Raw genomic sequence first — 12,062 nt, forward strand, 5'->3', positions numbered from 1 at the left:
TTTTCAGTGGGTCAGCAGATGTTATTCTCTGTGATTGATCTGGATCTGCATGGATAGATGATATGATTGATGATGTAGTTGTATTGTGGGACTTTTTAAATTAAAATAAATGTTTACTGTTTAGTTTCTTTTTTCTTTAGTTTCTTTGTAAATGAGTAGAGGTACTATATACCCCATTCTCATTCACATAGACAGGCTGGTATTTTGGTATTGTTAAAGAGAGCTTCCAGATTCTGATAAGTCCCCACTCTAAGTCCCCCACAACCACTGGATTAGGGTTGTGGGGAAGATAACCTTGTCCCCAAAGGGACTATGTGCTTTGCCAGGGGTAACTCCCATATTCAGGGTAAGTAGCCTGGTATGGTTCAGGAGAGAGGCGCAGATGCTCACTTTCCTGGCCTGCCAGGTTTCATGTGTGGATAAAGGTCTGGTATGGAATTTGGGTGAGACTCCACGCCCCCCTTAAAATTATACCAAACCTGAAGGGTCTGGTATGAATTATGAAGGAAATGCCACACTTTATTTTATTCAAACCATCCTGCCTACTTTGTTTATATGGCTAGGAATTTCCAGACACTGAATAAATGGAATCAGGTGACATCATTTGTTGCCAAGGATGCAGCAGGTGTTGCCACCTGCTGTTTCCTTAACAACCTTGATAGCAGAAGAAGGAAGTGATACTTAGTATAGTATTGGGAGAAAGACTCATTACAGTGCTATATGTGAACAAACACCCGAACAAGCAAAGGTCAGTTGAAACCTGTACTGAATTGAGAGCTCATCCCTATCTCTTCAATGTTGAAGCAGTCATGTCTTCAAACCCCTGCTCTTTAAAACATTCAGGCTATTCGGCAAGGTAGTCTTAATAATGATACATTTAAAAAGGAAAGCATATTTACCAGAGTTGTAAAGATGTAGTGATAGTATTCTGTCATCATGCCCATTGCCATGGCCTGAAAAAAAAAAAAGAGCAAAGTGATAAGACAGAGTGATTAAAAGTGGGTTGATCAAGGGATCTCCTTGATCTATCTTTGCCTATCCGACACCCGACCTTGTTCTCAAATAGTCACTCTAAACAAATGGAGTGAGGAATTTAATTCCTTGATTCCTCAGGATCAGTTGCTACGAGCATTTAAAGAAACCTTTAGAGCATTGCACTGTACTAATCACTGGGAATCATGTCAGAAAACAATACACAGATGGTACCTAACACCCTATCGATTATCAAAAATGTTCCCAAGCCATCCAAATACATGTTGGAGAAACTGACGAAGCATGGGCACCATTGCCCACATCCTCTGGTTCTGTAAATCCTTGAGTTCCTTTTGGAACCAAGTTTTTGCCCTAATTTCCTCTATTACTGGATTGCATTCATCCCCAAATCCTACCTTAGCCATACTTCATATAGGCATAGATAAGTTCCCACCTTCATCTAGAACTATAATCATTCACTTATTACACGCGGCTAAACTTACTATTACTAGGTTGTGGAAAACCTGAGACTCTCCTTCCATTTCAAATACTATCGCCACTCTTAACCTCCAGTGTGAAATTGAAAGGATAGTGGCCAGAAATAATCTACAACTGGAAAAATTCTAAGTTTTATGGTCACTCTGGTTAAGTCACCCTAAATGTTTTTTTTTTATTTATTTCAGGTTCTTATATAGCGCTGTCAATTTTACGCAGCGCTTTACATATACATTGCACATTCACATCATGTCTTTGGGGTGCTCTATAACATTCCCAAACTCAAGGAAGCAATACCTGAAGACCTACTACAGCAGTGCAATAAAAAATTGGAACGCATTTTGTCCCATGATAACATGCGGGATATGGATTCAAATGATCTCAACGATGAACTGAAAGCTTCTTTCAAAATGTGTCCCTGCAGACTTGTCGGCAAAGGAGGTGCTGGAGTATATCTGCACAACAATTTGACTGCCCTCTTTCTAAATGCCTTCCTTGCTCTGCGTATACTGTTAACACACCCTGTAACCTCTGCTAGTAGAGAGCGAAGCTTCTGAAAGCTGAAGCCAATAAAAACATACCTGCATTCCACAATGACACAAGAAAGGTTGGTGAGCCTGGCGACCATATCAACAAACTTGAACTAGCCCAAACTGTGCACCTGAAGGAAGCAGTGTCTTTATTTGCATCCAAGAAGAAGGACACAGCATTTTATTCTTGGACCCAGGCTTGTCTACAAAAATGTTTCCCTCACTTTGAAAAGATTTGCTTTTATTTCCTGAGAGTAAACTGAAGAATAAACTCCCCAATGGGACAGAGACAGCAACAAAGAAACTTGACAATGATTTTAGTCATTTCCTAATTTTTCAAAAATTTGAAATACATTTTTGGCTTTGAAGTCCCCCCGAAATTAATGTCACCTCTCTGGTAGATGATCTCCTTTCTCACTGTATAACATTTACATACTTCTTTTCACTGGATGGATTTGTTTGCTACACGGTACGGTCTCCTTCACTCCCCAGGGATTTGGAAGCCCTACTCTATGCTTCCTCTCCTCCTATGTTCAAATTCTCCAGAACACCCTTGGCACTTCAACACCATTTTCAAAAGGACAATGCACTTCTGACAGACTATTCCATAGTGTGCTCTCTGCTGCTGAACCTTTTTATTAATCCCATGGTAACCATAGCAGAGCCAATGCTGTCTAATTTGGGTGCAGAAGAATTCCTGTACAAGGAAGACCCTCCCCATACCTCATCAGGTCCACCAAGCTATCTAAAGAGGGCCGCACTTCATAAAAGTCATGTGAGTCATTATAAGTTTAGTGTTTATCATTTGCTGAGACTGCAGTAAAAAGTTGAATCTGTATGAATATCAAACTAAAATGTAAATCTTTTTAGGTAATTTAATTACACATTTTGAAGCAGGATATATATATTATGTTTGAGAAAAGAAGAGCTTTAGACATAGACTAAAGATAATTTACTCTGTATTATTAAATTTATCCTCTGTGGGATGCACAATTTTAAATAAGAAAAAAAAAGTCTTGCAAGCAAAGCCAGTTCTAAAGGAAAAACTATGTGCTCTTCACCTACAGTGATCACTGCATGATGTTATAACGTCAAACAGGCTCTCATTCCAAGCCAGCAAGTCCCAGACAACAGCTGCTGGCTTATTTGCTTTCAGTGTATTTTAGGAATACAACATATCTAACTGCTTAATAATACCAAGCAAATGTTCAATGTTAACCTCTTAGAATTCTTAGAATTCCTTCAATTACCATGCAGAAAAATATTTTCTTTGTCAATAAAAGTTGTCTTTTAAGCATTTGATATTTAGTTATCTACCTTGTTTACACTGTAACATACTTGACCCTGCATTTAAAATGGAATTTATTCAAACTCGCAACAGCTCATATGGACCTGCAGAAAGGGGAAACTGACCTATAAGATTACTGTCTGGGTTGTCAAAATGGATGTGCAGAAATGTCTGTGCCTTACTGCCTGTAGAATTTACTTTGTGTGCTAGCCAGAATGGCCATATGTGTAATAGGTTAGGTTCTCATAGGGATCAATGACTACTACTGCATGCCATTTTGAAAATTTTACTGAATGTTAGCTTAACTCAAGGCAATAGAGATAGCTGTTTATGCAGCTTGGATCACTGAGCTACTTTTTGGGTGCTTTCACACAGCCCCACCATGGTTTGCCCATAGCGCAGGTGCATTGCAGCATACCAGAGGTTTTCATATGATTTCCAATAGACTTCTATTTTATGTCCATTTTTGTTGAGTTTTCTGAAAACACAACACATGTCCTGCATGCTGCAGTTTTGCTGTGCTTTCAGAAAATGCACCAAAAATACAGTAAATAATGAAAGTCCATGGCAAAGCCTGGGTAACCCAAAGGAAAACAACAAGTATACTGTGCTGCACTCACACTACAGCCAAACTGCAGTGGGGCAGTGTGAAAGCACCCTTAGAGTGCATTTATCTTCCGGCATCTAATAGACTTTGTTATAATTTTTTTGTTTAAGTTGATGTATATATAAACATATATATATATACACACACAGCATCTCACAAAAGTGAGTACACCTCTCACATTTTTGTAAATATTTTATTATATCTTTTCATGTGACAACACTGAAGAAATTACACTTTGCTTGTATAAAATTGCTGTCCCCTCAAAATAACTCAACACACAGCCATTAATGTCTAAACCGCTGGAAACTAAAGTGAGTACACCCCTAAGTGAAAACGTCTAAATTGGGCCTAAAGTGTCAATATTTTGTGTGGCCACCATTATTTTCCAGCACTGCCTTAACCCTCTTGGGCATGGAGTTCACCAGAGCTTCGCAGGTTGCCACTGGAGTTGTCTTCCACTCCTCCAAGATAAAATCACGGAGCTTGTGGATATTAGAGACCTTTCGCTCCTTCACCTTCCATTTGAGGATGTTCCACAGATGCTCAATAGGGTTTAGGTCTGAAGACATGCTTGGCCAGTCCATCACCTTTACCCCCAGCTTCTTTAGCAAGGCAGTGGTCATCTTGGAGGTGTGCTTGGGGTTGTTATCATGTTGGAATACTGCCCTGTGGCCCAGTCTCCGATGGGAGGGGATAATGCTCTGCTTCAGTATGTCACAGTACATGTTGACATTCATGGTTCCCTCAATGAACTGTAGCTCCCCAGTGCCGGCAGCACTCATGCAGCCCCAGACCATGACACTCCCACCTCCATGCTTGATTGTGGGCAAGACACACTTGTCTTTGTACTGCTCACCTGGTTGCCACCACACACGCATAACACCATCTGAACCAAAAACGTTTATCTTGGTCTCATCAGACCACAGGACATGGTTCCAGTGATCCATGTCCTTAGTCTGCTTGTATTCAGCAAACTGTTTGTGGACTTTCTTTACATCATCTTTAGAAGAGGCTTCCTTCTAGGACGACAGCCATGCAGACCAACTTAATGCAGTGTGCGGTATGGTCTGAGAGCACTGACAGTCTGACCCCCACCCCTTCAACCTCTGCAGAAATACTGGCAGTACTCATACATCTATTTCCCAAAGACAACCTCTGAATATGATGCTGAGCACATGCACTCCACTTCTTTGGTTGACCATGGCGAGGCCTGTTCTGAGTGGAACCTGTCCTGTTTAACAGCGCAGTGCATTGATAGCTGATGACTGGCCAAAGCATGGAAGTGACCTGTATGAATTGGCCAATCACAGCACAATGTCCTGTCAGAGCCATAATTGGCCAAAGGCAGGGTGCCTTTAGCCAATCATGGCTCAGGGGCTAAGTCCGCGCCTCCCACTATTTAAGGCTGTTGCTTACACGGCAGCCCTGTAGAGTGTGTTACAATAGAGATTAGGCAGGTAGTTAGTAGACAGTGCGTTCAGTCAGTTTAGTGCAGTCAGTGTAGTGTAAAGGCATACCCCACTTTTAAAATGTATAGATATGTTGTAGTCCTGGGTCCCCTCTCGGTGCTCCCCAAGCTTAGTGTCCATGTCACTTATAGTTCGTGAACAGTGCCATGCCAAGCTGACCAATATTTCCCATAGATGCCAAAGTTAAAGGTAGGGAGCAGTACCATGTCAAGCTGTTCACTATTTCCCATAGACGCCATGTTAAATACGTGGAGCAGTGCAATGCCAAGCTGTCCAATATTCCCCATGGACGCCAAAGTTAAAGACGGGGAGCAGTGCCATGCTAAGCTGACCAATATTTCCCCTACATGTCAAAGAGCATTAAAAGCTGAAAACTGGTCTAGGCAGGAAGGGGGTTCAAGTGCCCTGTATTTAAGTGGTTAAGGGGAACCCTATGACAGAAAAAAGAAAACGGCATTGGTTCCCCACCAAAATCTATACCAGGCCCTTTGGGTCTAGTATAGATTTCAAGGGGAACTCCATGCCAAAATTAAAAATAAAAACGGTCTGGGGTCCCCCCCAATCCAAACCAGGCCCTTTGGGTCTGGTATGGATATTAAGCGGAACTCGACTTTAAAATGTAAAAAAAAAATGGCGTGGGCCCCCCCCCCCCAAATCCATACCAGACCCTTATCTGAGCATGCAGTCTGGCAGACGAGGAAAGGGGGGACAAGCGAGCCCCACCCCTCCTGAACCATACCAGGCCGCTTGCCCTCAACATTAGGAGGGTGCTTCCCGACTGGGCTGTGGTTGTGGGGTCTGCGGGTGGCACCACCCCTTCTGACATCACATGACATCATGTGACATCATATGGGGGTGGTGCCATGGGGTGATGTAACCGGGTGGCCCTGCCCTTTGCCTATAAAAGAGCTGTTAAAGCTGAAGAGCAGCATACGGCAGGTAGCCTCAGAAGAGGCAAAGCGTTTTTGAATTTTTTTTTATTTTTCGGGTCCCGCGGGCGTTGTGATTGACAATGGATTTACATCAAGGGACACTATTTTTTTTTTCTTTTATAAAGGACTTGGCAAAAACTGTGTTCTATGGTTTTTCCTTTTTTACACTTTTTTGGTGAATGGGTAAAGGTACGATGTACGCGATACCCATTCACATACGGGGGGATGGGATCTGGGGGCTCCCTTGTTAAAGAGAGCTTCCAGATTCTGATAAGCCCCCCGCCCGCAGACCCCCACAACCACAGCCCAGGGTTGTCGGGAAGAGGCCCTTGTCCCCATCAACATGGGGACAAGGTGCTTTGGGGGCACCCCAAAGCACCCTCCCCATGTTGAGGGCAAGAGACTGGTATGGTTGCATGCCAGCCTGCATGCTCAGATAAGGGTCTATTAAAGATTTTGAGGGGGACCCCAAGCCTTTTTTTAAATTTTTGCATGGTTCCCCTTAAAATCCATACCAGACCCAAACACTGTTTTTTTTTTTTTTATCTGTATTGCCAGGAGCCGACAATACATTACAGCTGCAAGCAAGTTTAACCACTTTACCACTAGAGCATTTTGCTGTCTTACGTCTGAGCCACTTTTTGCGATTCGGCACAGGTGTGACTTTAACTGACAATTGCGCGGTCGTGCGACACCATACCCAAACGAAATTTATGTCCTTTTTTTCCCACAAACAGAGCTTTCTTTTGGTGGTATTTGATCACCTGTGCGATTTTTACTTTTTGCGCTATAAACAAAAAAAGAGCGTAAATTTTGAAAAAACAACAATATTTTTCACATTTTTTTATATGAAATCCCCCCCAAAAAAAATGTAAAAATCTAAATTTTTTTAAATTTTTGGCCAATTTGTTTTCTGCTACATATGTTTGGTAAAAAAATTCACAATAAGCGTATTTTGATTGGTTTGCGCAAAAGTTATTGCGTTTACTAAGGGAAAGATTTCTGTCATTTTTGGTGTTTTTTTTTTAACGCGTAATGGCGGCGATCTGCGATTTTTTTTGCGGGACTGCGACATTGCGGCGGACAGATCGGACCCTTGACTGACATTTTTGACACTTTTGGGGGTACCAGTGACATTACTGCAGTAATCAGTGCTATATATATGCACTGTTACTGTAAAAATGACACTGGCAGGGAAGGGGTTAATTTTATTGGAGAGGGAGGGGTTAATGTATGCCTGGTGCTTACTGACGTGTGGGGGGGGAGGTGACTGTGTGAGCCAGGGACAGATCGGAGTGTTCAGCTATGCTGAACACTCTGATCTGTCACTCCCTGTCACTTGGGAGATCCGCCCGCTTGTGTTTACACAGGCGGGCGGATCTCCTCACTAGATCCCCGACGATCGGGGCAGAGCAGCGGCGATCGCCGCTGCTCCTCCCCTGGCCCGACTCCCGCTGTGACTGAATACAGTGGGAGCGAGCCTCCGGCGGTGCGCGAGCGCCGCCCACAAGGGGGAGTGTCTGACGACGTAGGTCTGACGATAACGAGCCACTTTGCCGCAGTAGTACTACGGTACTCAGTGGCAAAGTGGTTAAATGACATTTTTTCCTTTAGAAATGTCAGTATTGCTGCAGCTGGCTTCATACTTTGTACAGATGCAGCACTTTACAGGCACATTAGGGGGACACCCCAGGCATGATATTTAAAATAATTTTTCTTTTTTATTGCTTCACTTGAAGCATCATTAAAATCACTGCTCCTGTAAAAATGATTGTTTTAAAAAAAATGTTTTACATTGATATATGTTCCCCAGGGCAATACCCGGGTATGGGGATACACTTTTTATGGCAATAACTTGCATATAATTATTTAAAATGAAGACTTTTGATTTTTCATGTTCGTGTCCCATAGACTTTAATAGAGTTTGCATGTTCACTAGAACTTTTTCCCTGTTCAAGATGTTCTGGTGCAAACCAAACCGGGGGGCGTTCGGCCCATCACTACATAGCAGGCTGACAACACTGCTGCTAATTGTGAAGCAGTGGCTTAGTAGTGTCCATCTGTAACAGGAAATACTGTTACTGGCAGGGTCTCCTGGCAAAGAATTTTACAACAAAATAAAAAATGAACAACTTGCATAAGAAAACGATAAGGCTTCATTCACACCCCTGTGAAGGGTCATCTTCAGCCGCCTGTGATGCACAGGTGTTGCATGCAGGGACATGCAGGCATTCTGTTGAAATGAATGACAGGTGGCTAGCTGCACTGACCTGCAGGGATCTTCATGCACATCCCAGAGTGTACACCCATGCGAGTCCAATGCATGGATCAGAACACAGTCACGCCCCTGCATGGAACACCTGTGCATTCCAGGCTGCTGAAGATACATGGGCATGCAGATCACTTACTGATCTGCATGCCCATGTAAATGAGACCTAACACATACTTATAAATAGATATTGCATTGACTTTACATTATAAAAAAGCATGTGTAGAAATATATGTGTTATAACAATATTTGTACTTAAAGCAGAGTTTACCTTTAGTCTAATTTTTGCATACTGTTATTGCGGCTGACTATTAATAAATTTCCTTTGAAAACATAGTCATTTACACAGCAAAACTGTTAGATAGTTGTGTTTTTTCAAGGCTATAAACACGCTTAATAAATATTAAGTCAAAAGAGGCAATGAGAAAAGGGGAAAAAATTAGAGCTTCAAAGCAAAATAATTACCAAACTCTTAGCCTTGTATATTGATTTAACATGTACTGGGTAATAGAAAGAGCAGAGATTAACACTTGCTAATAGATGATACAGAACATATGGTGGGATGTGATGAATCCCAATGGGCTCTAGGTATAAAAATGAATAAGCGCAGCACTGTGCAAAAGCAAATTAAGAACACTACTACCTTAATTTTACAGTAATGTCTGGTTAGCTGAGTAGAAAAAAACGTTGGTACCCACCTGCCTGAGAATTTGAGCTGCCATGACATGACTGCAGTCAAAGATAATGCGAAACTCCCTTCCCCTTTTCATCTCTTTCAGGAGTGGCCGAGCATCTTCAGATTCCGGTGGAAGCTGACGTATTTTTAGCCTAATATTGTATCTAGCAGGTGCCATAATGAGCTCTTGCAATCGAATAAGACCTAAAGCAACAAAGAATGAAAACGATACATTTTTTAATGTCTCTGGTCATTTTTCTTCACTTAAGATCAGTTTTTATTGTATGCATTACATTGAGTTTATTTAGTAAAACCTGTACTGAAATATTTTTATAAAGACAGCAATTGCTGACCTCGTTTTAAAAAACCTGTCTGTCCCTTCCTACAATACTTTGAGATGCTCACGAGAAACAGTCAGACAGGTATAGAGGCGTAGCCTGAAAAATGTGGGCCCAGATGCAAAAGTTGACCTGGGGACCCCCCACTATTTACCTCATGTCAAGATACTCTCACCGCGTGCCAAAATATGGTAGCTGTATGGTGGCTGTCTTTCATCTCAACCTCCTGTTGTCAGCTGCACAAGCACACATGGTGGGGGCAGACAGGCCACACTCTGAGCTGCCGGTTTAAATTTGTGGGCTTGCAAAAGGGGAAACTCAGAGGGCCAGCCCTCTGAATTTCCAGATTTACATACAAGCCCACTGCTTTTACCCAGTAGCTTTCCATGTGAGCTGCCCCTGCCCCCACCTCGTGTGCATGTGCACAGCTAAACAGATCTGAGCAGGGCGGTCAGGGAGGGACTGTAATGGGTTGAGCAGAGAGTGTGCCACTGGGAATTTCACACCTTTCTTATATATATATTATTAAACAGCACCTGGTTACCTCTCTCAGGGCCAGGCTGCAAAGATGTGGAGGTGCAGGATATTGGGGAGAAATGACAACCCCCCCCCCACTTCCTGGTAATGACACATGCCCTCCTGCCTCCTGGTAATGACAGGTGACCCCCCTTATTCAGGAGCCCCCCACTTCAGATAATCACAGATTATCCCATCCTGTAAGGACAGATGAGCCCCCCTCTCTTGGTAAAGACACATGCCTCCCCGACCTAGTTGAAACAAATCAAATGCCTCCCCCCACCAAGGTACCTCCCTCCTGATAAGACATACAGTATCTCACAAAAGTGAGTACACCCCTCACATTTTTGTAAATATTTTATTATATATTTTCAGGTGACACTGAAGAAAAGACATTTTGCTACAATGTAAAGTAGTGAGTGTACAGCTTACATAACAGTGTAAATTTGCTGTCCCTTCAAAATAACTCAACACACAGCCATTAGTGTTAAATTTGGCGTTATTGCTCTCACTTTTTCATATTGGACACTGGAAGTTCAACATGGCACCTCATGGCAAAGAACTCTCTGAGGATCTGAAAAAAAGAATTGTTGCTCTACATAAAGATGGCCTAGACTATAATAAACTTGCCAAGACCCTAAAAACTGAGCTGCAGCACGGTGGCTAGGACCATACAGCGGTTTAACAGGACAGGTTCCACTCAGAACAGGCCTTGCTATGGTCGACCAAAGCAGTTGAGTGCACATGCAAAGTGTAATATTCAGAGTTTTTTTGGGAAATAGATGTATAAGTGCTGCCAGCATTGCTGCAGAGGTTGAAGGGGTGGGGATTCAGCCTGTCAGTGCTCAGACCATACGCCGCACACTGCATTAAATTGGTTTGCATGGCTGTCATCCCAGAAGGAAGCCTCTTCTAAAGATGATGCACAAGAAATCCTGCAAACAGTTTGCTGAAGATAAGCAGACTAAGGACATGCATTAATGGAACCATGTCCTGTGGTCTGACGAGAGCAAGATGAACTTATTTGGTTTAGATGGTGTCAAGCGTGTGTGGGGGCAACCAGGTGGGGAGTACAAACACAAGTGTGCCTTACCTACAGTCAAGTATGGTAGTGGGAGTGTCAGGGTCTGGGGCTGCATGAATGCTGCCGGCACTGGGGAGCTACAGTTCATTGTGGGAACCATGAATGCCAACATGTACTGTGACATACTGAAGCAGAGCATTATCCCCTCCCTTCGGAGACTGGGCCGCAGGGCAGTATTCCAACATGATAATGACCCCAAACACACCTCTAAGCCAAGCCTCTGCCTTGCTAAAGAAGCTGAGGGTAAAGGTGATGCACTGGCAAAGCATGTCTCCAGACCTAAACCCTATTGAGCATCTGTGGGGCATCCTCAAACGGAAGGTGGAGGAGTGCAAGGTCTCTAACATCCACCAGATCCGTGATGGCATCATAGAGGAGTCAAAGAGGACTCCAGTGGCAACCTGTAAAGCTCTGATGAACTCCATGCCCAAGAGGGTTAAGGCAGTGCTGGAAAATAATGGTGGCCACACAAAATATTGACACTTTGGGCCCAATATGAACATTTTGAATTAGGGGTGTACTCACTTTTGTTGCCAGTGGTTTAGACATTAATGGCTGTGTGTTGAGTTATTTTGAGGGGACAGCAAATTTACACTGTTATACAAGCTGTACACTCACTACTTTACATTGTAGCAAAGTGTAATTTCTTTAGTGTTGTCACATGAAACAATATAATAAAATATTTACATAAATGTGAGGGGTGTACTCATTTTTTTGAATTACTGTATGCCCTCCCCATATGCCCTACCCTCCCCAGATGCCCCCCACCTCCAGGTAATGAGAGGTAGCCCCCCCTAATAATGGCACATGCACTCCCATGGAGTTACTGATCAACCCCCCCCCCCCCACCCACCATGGTATTAATGACACATTCTCCCTGCCCAGT

General features: G+C 43.0%; 1 protein-coding gene across 1 annotated transcript in view; it reads right to left on the bottom strand.

The window, feature by feature from the left end:
• The window catches only part of GRIK3 (glutamate ionotropic receptor kainate type subunit 3), an 813,353-nt gene that overhangs the window by 392,980 nt on the left and 408,311 nt on the right, over positions 1-12,062 (bottom strand). Inside the window, exons 4-5 of the mRNA XM_082244657.1 lie at positions 9,261-9,442; positions 900-953 (exon numbers count right to left, since the gene is read on the bottom strand). Coding sequence (XP_082100783.1) covers positions 900-953; positions 9,261-9,442 — 236 coding nt within the window. The remainder of the gene's footprint in view (positions 1-899; positions 954-9,260; positions 9,443-12,062) is intronic.

Source organism: Pelophylax lessonae, assembly GCF_965119305.1.
Source record: "Pelophylax lessonae genome assembly, chromosome: 2".
In the NCBI taxonomy this organism is placed as follows: domain Eukaryota; kingdom Metazoa; phylum Chordata; class Amphibia; order Anura; family Ranidae; genus Pelophylax; species Pelophylax lessonae.